Source organism: Poecile atricapillus, chromosome 26 (assembly GCF_030490865.1).
Source record: "Poecile atricapillus isolate bPoeAtr1 chromosome 26, bPoeAtr1.hap1, whole genome shotgun sequence".
In the NCBI taxonomy this organism is placed as follows: domain Eukaryota; kingdom Metazoa; phylum Chordata; class Aves; order Passeriformes; family Paridae; genus Poecile; species Poecile atricapillus.
This window is the reverse complement of record NC_081274.1, coordinates 6,390,056-6,411,284: the sequence shown is the minus strand read 5'-3', so window position 1 is coordinate 6,411,284 and position 21,229 is coordinate 6,390,056. Positions and strand designations below refer to the sequence as shown.

Below are 21,229 nucleotides of genomic sequence, written 5' to 3'. Positions count from 1 at the left end.
AACTTCTAAATCCTATATAATAAAGTCCATATTCCATATTTTATTTCACAAATACTATATAACATATATATGCCTGTAGTCTATGTCAATATTATACAATGATTTCATATTAAATCTATAGTCTACATTCTATATATTATTTCTTGTATAACATATATTCTCTGTTCTGAATTTTATGTTTCCTTTATAATCTGTATAATGTATATTATATAATATTCTGTATTCCATAGGATAGCTATAATATAGTCTATATTTATTCTCTATAATTTATTCTGTATTCCACATTATACACCTATATTCTATATCCTACATTTAATATAATTAAAATATAATTTATATTTTCTGTAATTAATACACATTTTATATTTAATACTATTATTAAATTCAAATTTATTAATAATATTAAATTTTATTAATTTTATATTTTATTATTTAATATAATATAACATTTATATTGATTATATAGTCCATATGCTACATAAAAGACTCCAAATTATTTTACATCTTCCCCCATTTTTCCAGTAGTGGTTTCCCCATTTTGATTTCTCCCCATTCATTTCTTAATTCCCAAATTATTCCCAAATAATTTCCCTTAATTTCCCCCAAAAATGAGCTCCATCCACCCCCATCCCCAAAATCCCGTTTCCAAAATCCTGCAAACTTCGGAAAGTCCTCTGCCTTCAACTCCAATTTTATGGTAGAAAAGAATTTTAAAAACTTAAATGTTCCCAAATCCAGTGTTGTTCAAGGAATTTCACTCCAAATCCATGTCCCCAGGATGTGCAGTACACTGACATCGATGCTATGGACGGGTGCAAGGATTTCACCTATGACAAAATCAAATTCCACGATCTTCCCAATTTCCGCGAATTCCTGAGTGCGGCTGAGCAGAAATTCGTCATTGTCCTGGTGAGGGATTTTTCCCATTTCCCATCATTTTTGGGGGAATGCTGAAATCAGAGGTTTTTCCCCATTTTTGGTGGGTTTAGGATGCTGCCATCGCCATGGAGCCAATGGCAGACGGGAGCCCCTACAGGACCTTCGAGAGAGGCCAGGAGAAACGGGTGTGGGTCAACGAGTCTGATGGCGTCACACCGCTAATTGGGGAGGTAATTAATTAATGGCTTGTGAAGTTAACTGGAGAGAGAATTAATATCCTCTGATATTAATTGTAATGGGAATTTAATAATTGATAGCCTCCAGCTTAATAATTAGTAGCTTCTCCGGGGAGAGTGAATTAATTAATAACCACGGACTCTAAGTTGAAAGGTAATTAATCACTTCTGGTGTTAATTGGAGAGGGAATTAATAGCCCTACATGTGAATTGCAGAGGAAATTAATCAATAGCCCCTGCCACTAATTGGGAAGGCAATTAATTAATAGCTCCTCATGCTAACTGGGAAGGTAATTCATTCATTAATAGCCCACAATGGCAATTGGAGAGGTAATTCATACATTAATGGCCCCAAATACTAATGGGAGAGGGAATTAATAGCCCCCAAAGTGAATTTGAGAGGGAATTAATTAATAGCCCCTGATGCTGATAGGAGAGGGAATTACTTAACAACCACTGATTCTAAAGGGAGAGGGAATTAATTAATTAATAGCCCCTGGTGGTAATCGAAGACTGAAGTAATTAACGGCCTCAGTGCTGATTGGAGAGAAAATTAATTAGTAGTCTCTGATTCTAATTGATGTAGGAATTAATTGCCCCTGATTTTAGTTGGAAAGGGAATTATAGCCCCTGGTGTTAATTGTAAAGGTAATTCATTACTTAATAGCCTCTGGTGCTGGTGGGAGATGGAATTATTAGCCCCAGCTACTACTTGGGGTGGTAAATAATTAATTACTAGCCCACACAACTAATTTGAGAGATAATCCATTAATTAATGGCCCCAAACACTGACAAGAGAAGGAATTAATAGCCCCCATAGCCAGTTGGAGAGGTAATTAATAATTAGCCCTGGTGTTAATTGGAAAGCGAATTAAGAGCCCCACCTCTGAATTGAAGAGGGAATGAATTAATTCCCCATATGCTAATTGGAGAGGTAATTCATTAACTGATGGCCAATGACACTGATGGGAGAGGTAATTACTTAGTTTGAATTTTTTAATTTTTAAAAATTAGTTTTGACATGTTCCAATTTCTTGATTTTTCAATATTTTGAGTTTCAATTTTATTTTTCAACATAATTTTGATTTATTTTGATTTTTCTTTTTTATTTTTTATTTTTTGTACTTTACTAAAATTTTTAGGTTTTTTTTAATTAGTTTTATTTATTTTGAATTTTTTATTTTATTTTCTATTTTTCATAAATATATTTCAATTTGTTTTTAATCTTTAATTTTTCAATATTTAAATTTGATTTTTCATTCTATTTTTTTAAACAAAATTTTGATTTATTTTGATTCATTTATTTTATATTTTAGATTTTATTTTTTGTTTATTTTTTTTTCTATCCCTCCAAGGCCCCAAATCCCCAAACCCACTGGAAGCATGAAAATTCATGTTTCTCCCCTGTGCCAAAATCCCAATTTTAACCAATTAGGTGTTTTTTTCCTCCAGGCACGGCCAGGCCAGGTGGTTTTCCCAGATTTCTCCAACCCCGTGTGTGTGGAGTGGTGGGAGCAGGAATTCCAAAGGTTCCATGAGCTCATCCCCTACGACGGCATCTGGATCGTGAGCCAACCCCAAAATTTATATATAATTTTTAATTGTTTTAATGGAAACAGATGCTGGATTCTGTCAGAAAAGGGGGATTTGAGGAAATTTAATCTTTCTGAAAAGTGCCTGCAAACACAATTACAAAAAAAATTAATATTTATATCAATACTTTTATAATTATGAGTATTAATTAATAAAACAACAATAATTAATATTACCATTAAACTATTGTTATAATTAATATTAGTTAATAAAATCAAAATAATTGTTATTAATATTAATTTTCATATTATAATGTATTTAATACTAATGTAAGCTATTAAATATTAAATAAAATTCTAATAATATTAATAAAATTATACATTAGGTAATGGATTTAATTATATTTAATAGTAGTATATTATTTTTACTATTTATACAGAATTTGTATTAATAAATTATATATAAATTTAAAATTTATTATTATAAACAGTATAACATCTAATAAAATATGGATTATAATGTAATAAGATAGACATTCTATTGGATTTTTTTTATTTATGCAGAGATTTTATTACCAAATGATACAGAAATTAATGATTTGGTTTTTTGATACTGCATAATAAATAACCTGATACCTAGGATTATAGTATCATAATACAGAAATATTAATATTAACATATCCATTAATATAATAGATATTGCATTATTCAATTTAATATTTCTTATAATTTGTGTTAATAATTTTTATGTCAATTTATCATTTATTATTAGATACAATATAATAAATAATATCGGTAATGTCTTTTACATTATTACAATATTATAATCATAAAATTATGTCTATTATATTATTATTAATTTTAATGTCAATACAAATATAATGTCTATTATATTACTATTTATATCGATACACTTTATATTAAGAAACAGTACATACATTTGTCATTTATTACCATATATGGTGTAAATAACAGGGTAATGCTTAATATAATTTCTGTTATACTAATATAATATGATGATAATATAATGATAATGTAGTTATAATAAGTCTAAAATATAATAATTTTATTAGTGATATTGAAATAATACCTGTTATATTAGTTATTACATTATTTATGCTTTTTTACTACATAAATTATATTAAAGTATAGGTAAACTATAATAATTATACACAATATAATTATACAATCACAACATTTATTAATATTTTATATTAATATTTATATTAATACTACTATTATTACTATTGTTACCATTATTTCTTCAATACTTCTTGCAAGCAGGGGAATTTTATCTCCTCATTAATTTTAATTAAACTCCATACTTCACCTCAAAATTCCAATTTAATTAGGCAAAAAGCCCATGAGGATTTGCCGTTAAATATTAAAATATTAAAATATTTCAATATTCCAGTTTTGGTTTTAAGTTGGATTCTGTGATTTCCCAGGACATGAACGAAGCTGCATGCTTCATCCCTGGCTCCACCAGAGGCTGCACTGACAGCACATGGAACTTTCCGCCCTACACCCCCCGTAAGAGAAAATCCCCCAAAATCAGTGGGAATATGGAAAATTCACTGGGAATATGGAATTTTTATTCTTATTTCAATCTTTACTTTTCTATTTTTAATTTTCATGTTTATTTTTATATTTATTTTTATGTTTATTTTTATGGTTTTTATGTTTAATTTTCGTTTTTATTTTCATTTTTATATATTGTTTACATTTACATTTATGTTTATGATTCAATGTTTATTTTTTTTTATTTTTATTTATTGATGCTCAATTTTAAGGTCCATTTATTTTCAATAATTATCACTCAGGGAGAGTTTATTTTTAAATTTATTTTTCATTAATTTTGATGTTCACTTTTTCATTTATATTTTATTTTTATTTTAATTTAATATATTGTCTACATTTCTGTTCATATTTACTTTTATCTTTCAATGTTTATTTTATTTATTTATGCCACATTTAAAAATAAAATGGTTATTTTCAGTAATTATCAGGGCCAAGAAGAAAATCTCATGTTTCCACTCCATAAATGTGGTAGTAATCTATTTGTTAATAAGTTATAGTGGCAAATACTTTATAAAGATAAACATCAAAATATTCCCCTTGTATTTATATTTATTCATATTAATATATTTATTTTATCTGATTTCATATTTATTGATTTTTTAGTTATTTTTAATATTTTATTTTGTTCTAATACATACAAATATTACAATTTTTTTATTTTATTCTTGCATATATTTTGTAAATTAGTATTTATAATATGTTAATATATTTGTATAACAATATCATTTTATTTTATAACTTATACAGCACATAAATCCTATAGAATTCTAATCTAATTCTATGCCTTTGTTTATATTCAAATACTTTAATTAACTGTGCAAATGTATGGATTTATACTTAAATTTTATAGATATAATTACATACACATTTTGCAAAATTGCAAAATTTTATCTATAATAAACATTTATATCTATTATATATATTAAATATAATAAATATAATTAATAATTTCAATATATAGAATCTATATCATTAATATGGAACATATATATGTGCAACATATATAATTAACATATGCAGCAATAGATAATAATAGAATATCATATATAAATATATTGTATGTCATAAATATGTATAACAATAGAAGAATAGCATATTACATATACAAACCCTATATAATTTAAATGTAATTCGACCATTTGTATACATTTAAATAATATTTTATTAATTAATATATAATAGAGAGTTATATATTGTTTTTATTAATATAATTATTATGTAATTCTTTCATTACATGACTGTCATTTTATCTATAAAGAATGAATATTGAATATAATTAATGTATCTAGTTTTTATATAACATAATTTATGCACAGAAGAATATGTAATAAGTTAATATAACAATGTGATAATAATTTATATGTTAGCATATATGAATAATGTACAATTAAAAAACAATTAATACCTTTATATAAATTAAAATAATACTTTTGTTATGTCATATAAATACATATACTTTTATACAGGTTGTATAGATATATTTTTTTTCTGAAATTATGGAATTTTATCTTTAAAAAATAAATATTGAATTAAGTAAATATTGAATATATTAAATGTATCTAATTTTCATAGACCATACATAACTTACTTATAGAATATGTAATAATCTATAATCTCTAATATGTATGAATAACAATAATTCTTTAACTTAAATAACACATATAAGTCCTATGTAATTAAAATATAAATGTATACATTTGTATACATTAAAATAATATTAATACATATAAATAAATACATATATACCATAAATAATATGTGTCTAATATAAATTTTATTAATATAATTATTCATTTATTTTGTGAAGTTATTTAATTATAAATAACTAGAGTGTAATAAAGATCGAATACATTTAGTGTATCTTTTTATATATTGTTTATAATTAATGCGTAATAGACATAATTTACATACATAAATTAATTAAGAATAATATATAATAAGTGATAATGATAATGATAGTAATAATAAAGATGATTATGATAATGAAAATGGTAATGTAATTATAATGATGATAATGAAAATAATTATAATAATGATAATAATTATTGTCATTATTATGATGTTGGAAATTATAATAATGATAATGACAATAAAAAATAATAAAAGAAGTAAAATTGTAAGCAAAAATAGAATTAGAAATAGTAGAAATAGAAGCAGAAAATGAAAGAGAAAAATAATAAAAAATTTTTAAAATTATATTTAAAATTAGTAGTAATAATGTTGTAACTTATATAACCCACATACATACACATACCAACAATACATAACATACAATTTTAATCCATTTCTCTCCAATTCCCATGTCCCCTCGTAGGCGTGGCTGACTGGCCGCTCTTCAGACGGTCACTCTGCCTGGATGCTGTCCAGTCCTGGGGCCGGCAGTATGATGTGCACAGCCTGTACGGCCACTCCATGGCACTGGCAACGCTCCGGTGAGAATTACGGGAATTCTGGGAATCTTCCTCAGAAGTGACCCCCAGTGACCAACTGACCACTCCAGGCCACCCCTTTCTTCCCTTTTCCCTTCCCATTCACCTTTGTCTTCCCTTCCCCTTCCCTCCCCCTTTCCCTTCCTTTTCCCCTTCCCTTCCTTTCTCCTTCCCCTTCCATTTCCCATTTCCTTTTCTTTCCCTTTCCCTTCCATTATTTTATTCTTATTATTATTCTTTGTTTTTTAATCTCATTTCATTATTCTGTTCTATCATTTTATTTTCTTCCTTTTTTAAGGTAATTTATTTTTTATTTTTGTTTTTAAGGTAAATTATTTTATTCCATTATTTTATTTTATTATATTATCTCCTTTTTATAAGCTAATTTTATTTCATTATTTTATTTTCTCAGCTTATTTTATCTATTTTTAAAGCTCATTTTATTTCATTAATTAATTTCATTATTTTATTCCACTGTTTTATTACGTCCTCTTTTAAGATAATTTTATTTTATTATCTCTTTTTTAAAGCCATCTTATTTCATTACTTTTATTCATTGATGTTCTTATTTTGTGTTGTTATCTTATTCCATTATCTTATTTCACTTTTTTAAAAATTTCATTTTATTTCATTATTTTATTATAATTTTTTTTTTCTATTTTTTAAACTCATTTTATCTCATTTTGACATTTTGTGATTTCAATTTCTTATTTTATCTCCTTCTCTAAACTCATTTCATTTCATTATTTTATTCCTTTATTTTATTCCATTTTTTGTTATTTTCTTTCATTACCTTATTCCATTATTTTATTCTATTATTTAATTTCAATGTCCTTTTCTAATCTCATTTTATTCCACTATTTTATTCCATTATATTTTTCCATTCTTTTATTTTGTTATGTTACTCCATTCTTTCTTTCCATTGTTTCATTTCAGTCTCCTTTTTAATCTCATTTTAATCCATTATTTTATTTAATTTCATTATTTTATTTCACTCCTTTATTTCATTGTTGTATTTTAATCTCATTTTAGTCCATTATTTTATCCCACTATTCCATTTCAATCTCTCTTGTTTTTTTAAGTCTCACTTTAGTTTTTTTCCCCCCATTTTCCCCCATTTTTCACTCCAGGGCTCTAGGCCGGTTGTCCCCAGGGCGCCGCAGCTTCCTGGTGTCCGGTTCAACCTTTGCGGGCTCCGGACGCCTCGGTGGCCACTGGCTTGGGGACAACGCAGCCACCTGGGACCATCTGCGATGGGCTACCCCTGCTCTGCTGGAATTTGGCCTCTTTGGGATCCCCTATGTGAGTTATCAGGGCAAAAACAGGAAAAAAATGTGCAAGGAAATGCCAGGAAAAATCTGGATTAAGTCATTAGAGAGAAGCGGGGAAAATCCACCCAGCAATCCCAAAAATACAAATTAAATAATTAGAGAGAAATAGAAAGTCTGCAAAAATCCCAGGAAAAGCTGCCCAGAAACCCCAGAAAAAATCTGAATTAAATAATACAAAAATGGAGGGAAATCCAGAAAAACTGGAATTTGATAATTATTAGAGAGAAATGGGGTAAATCCACCCAGAAATCCAAGGAAAAACCTGAATTAAATAATTATACAAAAATAGGGGGAAATCCAGAAAAAAACCATAAACAAATAATTCGAGAAAAATAGGGAAAAATCCATCTGGAAATCCCAGGAAAAAACCCAAATTCAATAATTAGAGAGAAACTGGGGAAATCCGCCTGGAAATCCCAAAAATATCTGCATGAATCTGGGAAAATATGTCCAGAAATGCCAAAAAACCCTGAATTTGATAATCATAGAGAAGCAGAGAGAATCCACACTGGAATCGCAGGAAAAAAGCAAATGAAGTAATTATGGAGAAACAGGGAAAATCTGCCCAGAGATCCCAGAAAAATCTGAAATCAATAATTATAGAAAAATGGGAAAAATCCATAAAAACCTGAACTAAATAATTGCAGAAAAGTCAGGAGGGACTGGGGAATTCTGAAAGTGCAGGTGGACAAGAAATAAAAAACTGATGTGAATATTTAAGAGGAAAATGGAACAGGAAAATTTTGGGTCCGAATCTCAGAGATTTGGGAAATTTAATTTGAGTTTTGGTGGCAATTTGGGCCATAACAAGCTGGGCAACAAAAATGTCCTGCTTTTCTTTTAAATTCTACTTAAAACTCAATTTTAACTTTAATTTCAATTTCCATTTTAACTGCAACTTCAATTTCAATCTCAGCTTCTATGTCTACTGTGATTACTTTCAATTTCAGTTTTAATTTCAATTTCCATTTCAACTCAAATATAATTTCAATTTATACCTCAATTTTAAGTCCAACTTCAATTTAATTTTAATTGCAACTTCACTTTCAATTTAAATTTCACTCTAATTTTAATTTCAATTTCAATTTTGATTTCTACTTTAATTTCATTTTCAACTTCAAGTTTAATTTCAGTTTAACATTCCACTTCAATTTCACTTTAAATTTCAGTTTTAATTTAAATTTCTATTTCAATTTTTCTCTCCATGGCAGGTGGGGGCGGCCATCTGTGGGTCCTTGGGGGCAGCTCCGGAGGAACTTTGCCGGCGCTGGATGCAGCTTGGAGCCTTTTACCCCTTAGCCAGGAACCACAACCACGAGAGCAGCACAGTGAGAGAATTCCCCAAAACTTCAGTTTTGGGAATTAAATTTCTATGCTGATGGGTCCAAAATTTGGGGAATTTGGGCTCCCAAGGGTGTTTATGGATGGCAGGGGAAGGTTTGGCATAGTTAAATTTTTAAATTGTTGTCAGCTGGCATAAAATAAATTAAATTAACTAAATTAAATTAAATTAAAAATGGCAAAAAACCTCAAACAAAATAAAATTTTTTAAAAATTAAAAATTAAATTAAATTAGATTTAAAATTTAAAAATAATATTAACAAAGAAATAAAATAAAATAAAAACAGTAAAAATAAAACAAAAAATATAGTAAAATTATTTTTTAAAAAAATTAAAATTAAAATAATTTTAAAAGCCCCAAACAAAGAAACAAACAGAAAAAAAAGTAAAATCCCTGTCTCGGCTGCAGCCGCAGGATCCAGCTGCATTCGGTGCCAACTCAGTGCTGGTGAACTCATCCCGACACTACCTGAACATCCGGTACCACCTGTTGCCCTACCTGTACTCACTGTTCTACCGTGCCCACACCCGCGGAGATACCGTGGCTCGACCACTGCTGCATGAGTGAGTCCAGCCAGGAATGCACCTGGGAATGCACCTTGAGCTTGACTTGAATCTTGATCTTGACCTTGTCTTGGATCTTGACTTGAATCTTGGTCTTGGATCTTGAGCGTGACTTAGATCTTAATCTTGGTCTTGACTTGGATCCTGATCTTGACTTGGATCTTGAGCTTGAACTTGATTTGGTCTTGATCTTGAGCTTACCTTAGATATTGACTTGGATCTTGGTCTTAATGTTGACTTGGATCTTGATCTTGACTTGGTCTTGATCTTGATCTTGATCTTGATCTCGATCTTGATCTTGACTTGGGTTAACCTTGATCTTCATTTAGATTCTGATTTTGACTGGGTTTTTGATTTTGAACTTGATCTTGACTTGGATTTTGAACTTGATCTCAACTTGGATCTTGATCCTCATCTTGACTTGGATCTTGATCTGGATCTTGATTTGGATCTTGACTTGGATCTGAATCCTGATCTTGACTTATATATTGATCTTGGTCTTGACTTGCGTCTTGACCTTGATCTTGTTTTGGATCCTGACCTTGACTTGGTTTGTGATTTCAAACTTGATCTTGAACTTGACTTGGATCTTGATCTTGACTAAGACCATGACCTTGACTTGGACCTTGATTTGGATCTCAACCTTGATTTGGTCTTGATCTTGATATTGGCTGGGTCTTGAACTTGGCCTTGATTTGGGTCCTTGTCCTGATGGGACACTTTTGGTTGAGTTCTGTTTCCCCCTCAGACTGAGACTGATGAGAGAGAGGCAGTTTTCTCTTGTTTGGATTTGGTTGTTTATTCTTCTTTTATCTGCATTACATGTATACAGGGTACAAGAAGCTACGTGCACCAAGATAGAAGGGTGCAAAATGGCTAACAAAGAACTTTCCCAAGGTCTTTTATATGTACATTTATCCAATTAACAAATGCTAAGTAAATTATTTTTCTTAGTGATCCAATGACCCAACACCTGTGTGCTGCACTGCAGCATTCTCTATGCAGTCACTTACTACTACCCAAAAACCTCTAGAAGAAGATGAAGAAGAAGGAAGTAGGAAGAAGAGACAACACCTTAAATCTTCCGTCATGTCTTTTGTTCTCTAAACTATCTTAAACTCTAAACTTTAACTTTTTCACTCAGTGACTTAAGAAAATTTTCTAATTTACACACTTGCACTCCTAGTTTTTCTATTTAACTTTAACACTTGTTTTCATGGTGTTATATGAAATTCAGTGCTTCCGTGGATGTCAGATCCAGGTATCAAACATAAGGGCACACACTCTGTACCTCTAATTCCAGCAGGCCCTAATCTTGAGTTGGATCTTGGTCTTGACTTGCATCTTGACTTCTGTCTTAATCTTGATTTTGATTTGGATTTTGATCTTGACTTTGACCTTGACTTTGACCTTGACATTCACCTAGTTCACCCTGGAGAAAATGAGGCCCATCCCTCCCCAGAACCCCCTGAGAGGAGAGTTTGGCCAGGTGAGGGTGATCCCTTCCCAGTGTAATGCATGCCAGCCCCAGACTCATTTGCATAATTAATGCATCATTAACAAGCTGAATTTGCTCCACATTGCCTCCATCTGAAACAATTCTGGGATACAGTGCATTTTAAACATCTGAGATCTTGAAGGGTTAAAACAACATGAATTAGCCTTAATTAACATGCAATTAATTAGCCACTTAGTTAATTAATGCCGCTAACAACTCTGCTTTGCTGCCGGCCCAGGTTTTACGCTGAGGAGGCCACATGGGACGTGAATGGGCAGTTCCTGTGGGGTCCAGGGCTCCTCATCACCCCTGTGCTCGAGCCCGTAGGTGGAATTCCCCCAATTTGCACTGGGAATTACTGCAAAAAGCCCAAAACTGAATTTCTTGGTCCTTTATTCTCTCGAATCTGGGGTTTCTCTCCAGTTTTAAATTGTAATTCCCTGACTTTGGGAGGATCAATTTCCCCCTCCTGGTCTGGATTTTAAAGCTGGAGAAGAGAGGAAAAAAAATTGTTTAAAAATCTTATTTAAATACAATTTTCTTTAATATAAATTTCTCCTTAAATTATTACTTCTTAAATTTCATTTTCTCCTAAAAATTCTTATTTTTAAAACCTGATTTTCTCCTTAATTTATTTTTTATATTTAGTCCCTTCCTAAATACTTTCAAAATTTCATTTTCTGCTTAATGTATTTCAAAAAATTATTTTTCTCCATAAATTATTTTCTCCTACATTTATTTTTTTCCTTAAATTATTTTTATTCCATTTTCTGCCCCACAATAATAATAAATTTTAATAGTTAGTAATTTTCTTTCTTTTTCCCTACTTAACATATTTTTAACATTTAATTTTTTTCTTAAATTGCTTTTTAATTTAAATTTTCCACTTCTGCATTCATTTGCTTCTCAATGTATTTTTCCTTAAATCAATTTTTCTTAAATTTTCTCCTTTTTCTCCATTTTCCCCTTAAATGTTGATTTTTAACCTACTTTTCTTGTGATTCATCGCAACAAAAAATTGCGATTTTTGTTTTTTCTGTTGCAAAACCTTTGCAAATCACTCTGGATTTCTTGGAGTGGAACCAAATATTCCATAAACACAGGAAATATCAGCAAGAAAAGGGAAATTTGGGTGATTTAATGATTTCCATTAATATTCTGTGACTTTGTGCTTGGAGCACTCCAATTTTGGGTTAAATACAGTGAATTTCCATTAATGGCTTTGATGATGTAGCACTCAGGCCCTTCCAACCCAAAGCATGGATGCCCGGGTTAAATTCTGGTATTTTAGACTTCTTTGATTTGATGATTCTCCACGTTTTGGGATACTTAAAATTAACCCTGAAAAAGCAAAATCCTGATGGAATTTTGGTGATTTTAGGCAATTTTGGGTGCTTGTTGCTGGAATAATCCATGTGTCCCCACCTGCAGGGTGTGGAGGTGATCTCGGCTTACATTCCCGACGCTGTCTGGTATGAGTATGAGTCGGTGAGTCCAGGGTGTCCAGAAGTTAAAATTCCTTAATTACTTTAATACATGGATAAAAACCTGAAATGCTGAATAAATAAATAGAGGAGTAACACTGTTCCCTTCTCTTCCCCTTCCCCTTCCTCCTTTTTTCCCCTCCTGCTCTTCTTCTTTCTTCCTCTTTCTCCTCTTCCACATGTTCCGCACATTCCTCCTTGCCGTCCTCCTCCTTCTTCCTTGTTTTCTTCCTCCACCACATCCTTCTCCTCTTCCTCTCCTTCCTCTTCTTCCTCTTCCCTGTTCTCCCCTTCTTCCTTCTCCTCCTCCTGCTGATCCTCCTACTCATCTTCATTTTCCTCCTTCTTTCTCTTCTTCCTTCTTTTCCCCTTTCCCCTCCTTGCCCTCCTCCTCCCCTTCTTTCTCCTTCTCCCTTTCCTCCTCCTCCTCCACTTTCCCCTCCTCTTCCTCTTTTCTCCTCCACCTCTTCTCCTTTTCTTCTTCCTTCTCTTCTTCCTCCTTCCCCTCCCCTTTTTTCTTCTTTTCTCCTTCCCCCTCTTCTTCCTGCTGCTTCTCCTGTTCTTCATCTTTTTCCTCCTCCTTTTTCCTTTTCATTTTCCTCCTTTCTTCTTCTCCTTCTCTTCTTCTTCCTCCTCTACATCCTCCTCCTCTTCCTCCTCCTCCTTCTTCTCTTCTTTCTCGTCTCCTTCCTTCTTACTCTTGCTCTTCCTCTTCTTCATCCTCCTCCTCTTCCTCTGCTTTTTCCCTCCATCTCTTCTTCTTTTTCTTCCTCTTCCTCCTCTTCCTGTTTCTCCCTTTCCTTTTGTTCCTCCTCCTCCTCCTCCTCCTCTACCTCCTCCCCCCCTGCTTTTCACCCATCCCTCCCCCCCGGTCATCCCTGGTGTTCCAGGGCTCCAGGCTGTGGATGCGGAAGCAGTGGACTCACCTTTACCTGCCTGCAGACAAGCTGGGGCTGCACCTGCGCGGGGGTCACATCTTCCCCGTGCAGCACCCAGCCACCACCACAGCTGCCAGGTAACACCAGCAGGGGTGGGGCCGACGGGTTGGACAGAGATGGGGATGAAGGTGGACAATGACGATAATGATGATGATTATTATTTCTCCATCTTTGTCTTTTTCATCAGCTTCTTCTTCATTTTCACATTGCCGTTCTTCTTCTTGTTCTGTTTTCTTCTTCTTCTTCTTAGTTTTCTTCTTTTCTTCTTGTCATTGGCAATCTTCACCATTTTTGTCTTCATCTTCCTCTTTTTTTTGTCTTCTTCTTCATCATCTTCCTGATCTTCATCTTCTTTATCTTTGTCTTCTTTCTTGCCTTCACCTTCCTTTTTATCTTTGCCCTTTTTGTGTTCCTCTTTTCTTTTGTCTTCTTCCTCTTCCACTTCCTCATCTTCTTCATGTTTTTCATCTTCATCTTCTGTGTCATCTTTTTCTTCAATGTCTTTGTCTTCTTCATTTTTTTCTTCTTCATTATCTTCTTGCTGTTCTTCTCTTCCTTCTCTTCCATCTTCATTTTTGTCTTTTTATCTTTAATTTTCATCTTCTTCATCTTCTTCATCTTTGTTGTCTTTGTCTTTTTTGTTGGCTTCTTCATCTTCTTTAGCTGTCATCCTCCTCTTCCTCTTCATTTTCATCTTTTTCATCTTTGTCATCTTCTTGTCTTCATCTTCATCTTTTTCATCTTCATCATTTTCGTCTTTGTCTTCATCTTCATCTTCTTAATCTTCTTCATTTTTCTTCTTTCTTTTTCTTTTTCCTTTTTAATCTTCTTCATTTTCTTCTTGATCTTCTTGACCATCTTTATCTCCGTTTTTGTCTTCATCTCCCTCTTCTTCCTCTTCATCTTCTTTTCCTTCCTTATCTTCCTCTTGCTCTTCTGCATCTATATCTTCTTCCTCTTCTTTTCCTTCATTGTCTTCTTCTTTCTCCTCTCCTTCTCCATCTTCTTTGTCTTTTTAGTTTTCATCGTTTTCATCAGCTTCTTTGTCTTCAACATCATGGTCATCATTATCTTCATCTCATTCCACAATATTTACTATTTCCATAGTGAAATTTGGGAATTTCCATCCCTGCCACAACCTCATCCATTTTTTACCAATTACCCAAATCTTGATTAATTTCTTCCACCTGCTTAGGGATTATCTAATTATCCTTGATAAAATAATTTAATCATTATTAGAAGGATTTTATCCTGATGGAAGAAAATTGTCCAACACCAAAAATTCAGACAACAAGGAAGTTTTGAATCCCTGATAAACAGAAATTAATAAAATTAATAATACTCATTAAAATTAATTGGCTTCTTAATTAATGAATTATATACAGTTGTGGCTTGTCCCCTGTTTTCCAGCCGCAGGAATCCCATGGGGCTCATCGTGGCACTGGATGAGAACCAGGAGGCAACGGGGGAGCTTTTTTGGGATGACGGAGAATCTGCAGGTGAGACGGCTACAGCAAAAATTCCCTGAATCTGCTCAGCTTTGGGTCACTGAACTGATTTCAAGGAAGGAGAATAAAAGAAAAGAATACAGAAATATTTTTTAAATTATGCAAATATAAGATATTTGAAATTTTCAAAATATTTAAATATTTATTTTAAAAAAATTAAAATTAAAAAAGTTTAGAAGTTAAAAACATTTTAAAATTAAAAATAATTGAGTTCTTAATATTTATTTTAGAAACATTTAAAATATTTTATTAATATTTTTTTTAATTTACTTTTTTACAGCTTTTAAAAATATTTAAAAATTTAAAAATAAAATAAATGTATTTTGAATTTTATACTTAATTTTAAATTTTATAAACTATTTATATTTTGATTCCTATTTCCTGTAGTAAAGAATGGATATTTTCTTTTAAGAAATAAAAATTCAAAATATCCAATTTAAGAATAATTTTTAACCTTTCAAATTTACATTTGAAATAATATATGAATAAAAAAATATATAATATAGTATTCAAAACAAAATTCAAAATATATTCATTTTTAAAAAACTTTTAATCTTTAAAATTGCATTTAAAATTTCAAATAGCCAATATATATTTTAAAAACATTAAAAATATAAAAAATTCTAATAAAAATCTCAGGTTGGGAAGTGGAAACTCAAGATTTTGAGTGTTTAAAATTAAAAAATTAAACATTTAGAATTTTTAGATTAAAAAAATTATTAAAAATAGTTTTTTAAAGTATTTAGGAACTATTTGGAAAAAATTAATTTTGGAAATGAAATACATTTCAAATTTTCTGAGGTTGCTCCAAAGGGTCTCTTTAGTGCATGTTTTCACTGGAATTAAATAATTTTGGACACTCAAATATTTCAACAACATTCATCCTTCAATGGCCATTTTCCCCCAAAAAATGGCAAAATATTTGAGTTTTATTGATTTTGAGTGAAATAAAATATTTTAAAAACTTGAAGTTCCTTCACCATGACAACCAGAATGAGAAATTATTCAAAAAGGCCAAAATTTTGAGATAAAATGGCAAGTATTTGGCATTAATATAGGAGGATTTAATTGGAGTTTATGGATTTGTGACAAGAGGAAAATATTTGGGAAAAAATTCTTGAATATGAGGGAAACTGCATCAAAATGAAAGAAGAATTGCATTGTTGGGGAAAAAAATTAGTTCTTTTGGTTCAGTTTTTAATTTAATTTTTAATTTTATCATTTTACTCTCATTCCTTTATATTTCATTTTTACTGATTTATAATTCACTTTTAAAATAAAAAGTGAAGTATATAATTTTCTTCCTAATTGAAATTGAATTTTCTGATTCAATAATTAAGGACAGGGCAATTATTTTCAGAATGGGGGGTAAAATGGGGTAAAAAGGGGCAGATTTAGGGGGCTTTGGGCTCGCATGGCTGGGATAGAGAAAAACGTGGGAGTTGAGGGAGACTCTCCCACAAAAGAAAGGTATTTAAGGAAGAACAGACATTTCAATGCCCCACATTGCTTCAGAATGGGAATTTTAATGAAAATTAAATCTATAATTACTTACTTAATCGAATTATATTTCTTTTTAATTAAAAGTAAAGACTTAATTGGAAGACTAATAGGTGTTAAATTTTAAATTGTAAATTGTTTATATATTTGTATATAAATGTATATTTCATATCTATTCTAACAGATATCTAGTATATAGACAATAATAATATTAATATTAATAAAGTATTAATTATATAACAATAAATATGTATGTTATGTTATATATTTTATAATTAGCAGGATTATAACTATAAAAATTTTATAATATGATGGCATATTGTAATCATTAATTACTGCTTATTATTTCTATTATTATTACTACTACTATTATTATTTTTCTCCCCATTTTAGATACTGTGGGCAGCAAATCATACATTTTCTACAACTTCTGGTTTTCCAAAGTGAGTCACAAACTTTAAAGCAGTGAATTTTAATTTCTGGTTTAATCAATAACATTTTCCATTAATGATTACAGATTAAATTTGAATCCATAACACTTCCCAGCCAAGTTCCCTTTTCCTCCCCCTTTTCCTTAAAGTATTTCCTAAAAAATTTAAATATTTGGTAATGTGAAATTTTAGAGAGCCATTGCTTGGCCAAGATGGCAGTCTGAGATTAATCTTTTTTAATATTATAATTATTAACATCTGATAGTAATGATTTTATTTTTATCTTAATACTTTTAAAATATTTTAAATAAAAATTAAATTTAATTAATTGTATATCACTGTTATTACTTTTTCCTTTCCTAAGTATATAATTATAATAATCATGTTTAATTATATTTTATAAAAATTTCATTTCAGTATTACTAATAGTATTTAATTGAACTATTTTATAACTAAATTAATAAATTTTATTACTATTTTATTAGTGAAATATATGAAGATATTATGACCATTAATATTAATATATATTGTTATGATGTATATTGATTATAATAATGCTAATATTGATAATGATGATAAAAACAATGTGTTATATATATGTGTGTATATATAAATAAAAAAAATAATTTATCATTTTAAAGATTATTGAGATACATAAGTATTTTCATTTTACACTTCCAGGGCATGTATTTCTAATATAATTTTTAAACGTATTTGTATTTATAGAATTGTTCAAAATTACTTCCAGAATTTTATTTTGATTTGCAAGGATAAAATATAATATATATATATATTATATATATTATATTATTATTAATATATAATTATTAATTACTATATAATAATATAATTACTATACTACATATAGTAATTATACTATAATTACTATATAATTATTAATTACTATATAATAATATAATTACTATATATTAATTATTATATTAATACAACATAATTATTAATAATATTATTGATATAAATATACAATATACAATACTGTAATGTCAAATATATTAGAATATATCAATATATGATATATGATATTGGTATATTATATATGATAAAATATAATAAAAATATATATTTTAAAATTTTCCTTTGAAATGGTATTTAAATAAATTATATATTTATAAATATTATTTATATAAACTAAATATATCTTTTTTTACACTTCCCATCTGAAATGAAACAAAATTCTCCTGTTTCACCCCAAACTGTCCCTGTTCCCCCCAAGACTGTGTTGGAGCTGTCAGTGGCCCACAACAACTTCTCAGAGCCTCATGGGCTGGAGTTCCAGGAACTGCGCGTGCTGGGGCTACGGCAGGCGCCACTGGCCATCACCGTGACATCCAGCAAAGCCACTGTCCCATCACACCACAATCTCACCTATGACGCTGCCACACAGGTGAGGGAGGGGCAGGGAAAGTTTGGGCTTGGAAAATGGAAATTCGGTTTGATGGGAATGGCAGAAATTGGGTTATGGGTAAGTGATTATACTTTGTAAATTTGTATTTGTTTAAATTAATAATTGCACCTAAATTTATTTCTTTTAGTTGAGTGGTGTCGATGTATTAATATTTAGCACTTGAATATTAATTATGTGCTATAAATATGTATTATATATTTATATATTACATAATAATATTAGTGTGTCCACATAGGCTTGTAATTACATTAATAATTCTATGTAATGTATAATGTTATATTATACCATATATTCTTAATGACATATATGATATATGAATGTAGTAATTATTTTTATACTACTGTATTTTGTATTGTATATTATATTTCAGTTGGTATAATCTATATTAAAATTGGATTGCCTATCAATAATAATAGTTAAATATATAAAAATATATTTTATATTCCTTATATGATGAATATATTATCTGTAATTTTATTACGTATGCATCAATATATATATGTATCTATATATTTATATATAAATGCATTTATAAATATAAAATACAGATTTTTATAGATTTGTATGTCATGTAGTCTTTTATATTATTGATTTCTCTCTATAAAATATAAAACATACATAATATATAGCACTATTCAATGAGTAATTATTAATATTATTAACGTTAATGTAGCATTATTATATTTATATTTATATTTTAATGTTATATATTATCTATTAATTGATATATGTAACAATTTGAATTATATATAATAGATATATCTTATATATATTAATTCAAATATAAATATATAATATATATTTTCATATATCTCTACATTATATAGCATATAATACATACATTGTATGTAGTATATAATACATAATATATAATTCATAAAATACCATAATATGGTTTAGATATCAATACGTAAATATAAGCACATTATTTATACACATATAGTTTAGAGAATACCTTATATTGTTTTTGTATATTTTTAGACATACGAAATATATAAATATATAATAATAATTTCCTATACATGTATTAACAGTATATTTTTAATAAATGATATATTAATATAGTAGTTATTATTCTATGATAAATTTTCTACTTGAAATTATATGTAAAATGATACATAAAATACTTTGCTTTACATTTTACATTGTATTTTACAATGACCCATTAATTGACAGCTCATAAATTAACATTTCATTTATAACAATTAATTTTCAGGTCGCCATAGTCCAGGGGCTGCGTCTGCGCCTCGGTCAGTCCTACAGCCTGCACTGGACACTGGGGACACGCGACAGTGACCGCTTTGATTGTCATCCTGCCGAGGGTGCCTCCCGTGAGAGTTGTGAGCACCTTGGCTGCATCTGGAATGTGAGTGATCACCCAGGATCTTTGAATATCTGGGGTTTGGGGAAAGAGAAAACTCCGGGAAAGCAGAAATTCACAAAAATCAAAAATTTCCCTGTAGGGAGGAGCAGAAAGTCTTAAAGGAAAGAAGTTGTGGGGAATGAAAATTCCTGGAAAATAGAACGTTGTGAAAATTGAGAATTTTTCTGCAGGGAAACAAGTGATGAACAAAAAGTTAAAATAAAAATATTTCAGAGAGGGGAAATTTCTGGAAAGCAGAAATTTGTGAAAATTTAGAATTTGTCCATAAAGGAATTAATGATGAGTGAAAAGTTGTTACAAGGAAAAAAAAAATTGTGGAAAGTGAGAACTTTTAAGGAGAAATAGCCACAAAAATTTCTGAGAATGAAAAATTGCTGAAATGCAAGAATGTTTGAGAAGCAAAAATTTGCAAAAAGGCAAGATTTTTGAAAAGCCAAAGATTTCTGAAGAGGAAAAATTCACGAAGAGATGATTGTGGAAAGCAGGCATTTGAGAAATTAAAAAAATTCTCAAATAAAAAAAACTCTTGGAAAAGGTAAATTTTTAATAGCAAAAACTTGTCAATAGCAAATATTTGTGAAAAGTAAAAAAATCTGCTGAAAACAAAAATTTGTCCAGTGGAAATGTTTGTGAAAAGTGGAAATTCCAAACAGGGAAAGAATTGTAGAGAGCAAATATTTGAGAAATGCAAGAATTTCTGAAAATGGTGTATTTTTGAAATGAAAGAGTTTGTAGAAAATGTAAGATTTTTAGGGAGCAAAATTTTCTGAAAACTTGTGGAAAGCTGAAATTTTAGAAAAAGTGAAAATTGTGAAAAGACAAAACTTTCAGAATGGACAAAGAACTTGTGAAATACCAAAATTTGAAAAGAGCAAAAAAATGTAAAAAGGAAAGATCTGGGAAAACAAAAAATCTGGGAAAAACTAACTGGGAAGAAGATTCCATAGGGGAATTTTAAGGTTAATTAGTCTGTTTAAAGGGGTCACGTGATTTTGCTCATTAATTTTGGGCAAATCCTCTGGAAAATGCCCAAACAGGAAAAAAAAATGGAGTTTTGAAGGTGTTTTGTTGTTAATTTAAGCGAAAATCATAGAAAAAGAGAATTTTGGATTATTGGCATATCTGCATTTCTGGACAGCTGGGAAAGCATTAATTAAGGCTAATTAA

General features: G+C 29.8%; 1 protein-coding gene across 1 annotated transcript in view; it reads left to right on the top strand.

Annotated features, from left to right (window-relative positions):
* The window catches only part of LOC131588470 (maltase-glucoamylase-like), a 69,157-nt gene that overhangs the window by 14,961 nt on the left and 32,967 nt on the right, over nt 1–21,229 (top strand). Inside the window, exons 10-24 of the mRNA XM_058857340.1 lie at nt 778–909; nt 990–1,109; nt 2,568–2,681; nt 4,096–4,180; nt 6,543–6,660; nt 7,788–7,959; nt 9,200–9,316; nt 9,739–9,893; nt 11,630–11,714; nt 12,823–12,879; nt 13,766–13,890; nt 15,224–15,312; nt 17,215–17,264; nt 18,487–18,657; nt 19,895–20,044. Coding sequence (XP_058713323.1) covers nt 778–909; nt 990–1,109; nt 2,568–2,681; nt 4,096–4,180; nt 6,543–6,660; nt 7,788–7,959; nt 9,200–9,316; nt 9,739–9,893; nt 11,630–11,714; nt 12,823–12,879; nt 13,766–13,890; nt 15,224–15,312; nt 17,215–17,264; nt 18,487–18,657; nt 19,895–20,044 — 1,740 coding nt within the window. The remainder of the gene's footprint in view (nt 1–777; nt 910–989; nt 1,110–2,567; nt 2,682–4,095; nt 4,181–6,542; nt 6,661–7,787; nt 7,960–9,199; nt 9,317–9,738; nt 9,894–11,629; nt 11,715–12,822; nt 12,880–13,765; nt 13,891–15,223; nt 15,313–17,214; nt 17,265–18,486; nt 18,658–19,894; nt 20,045–21,229) is intronic.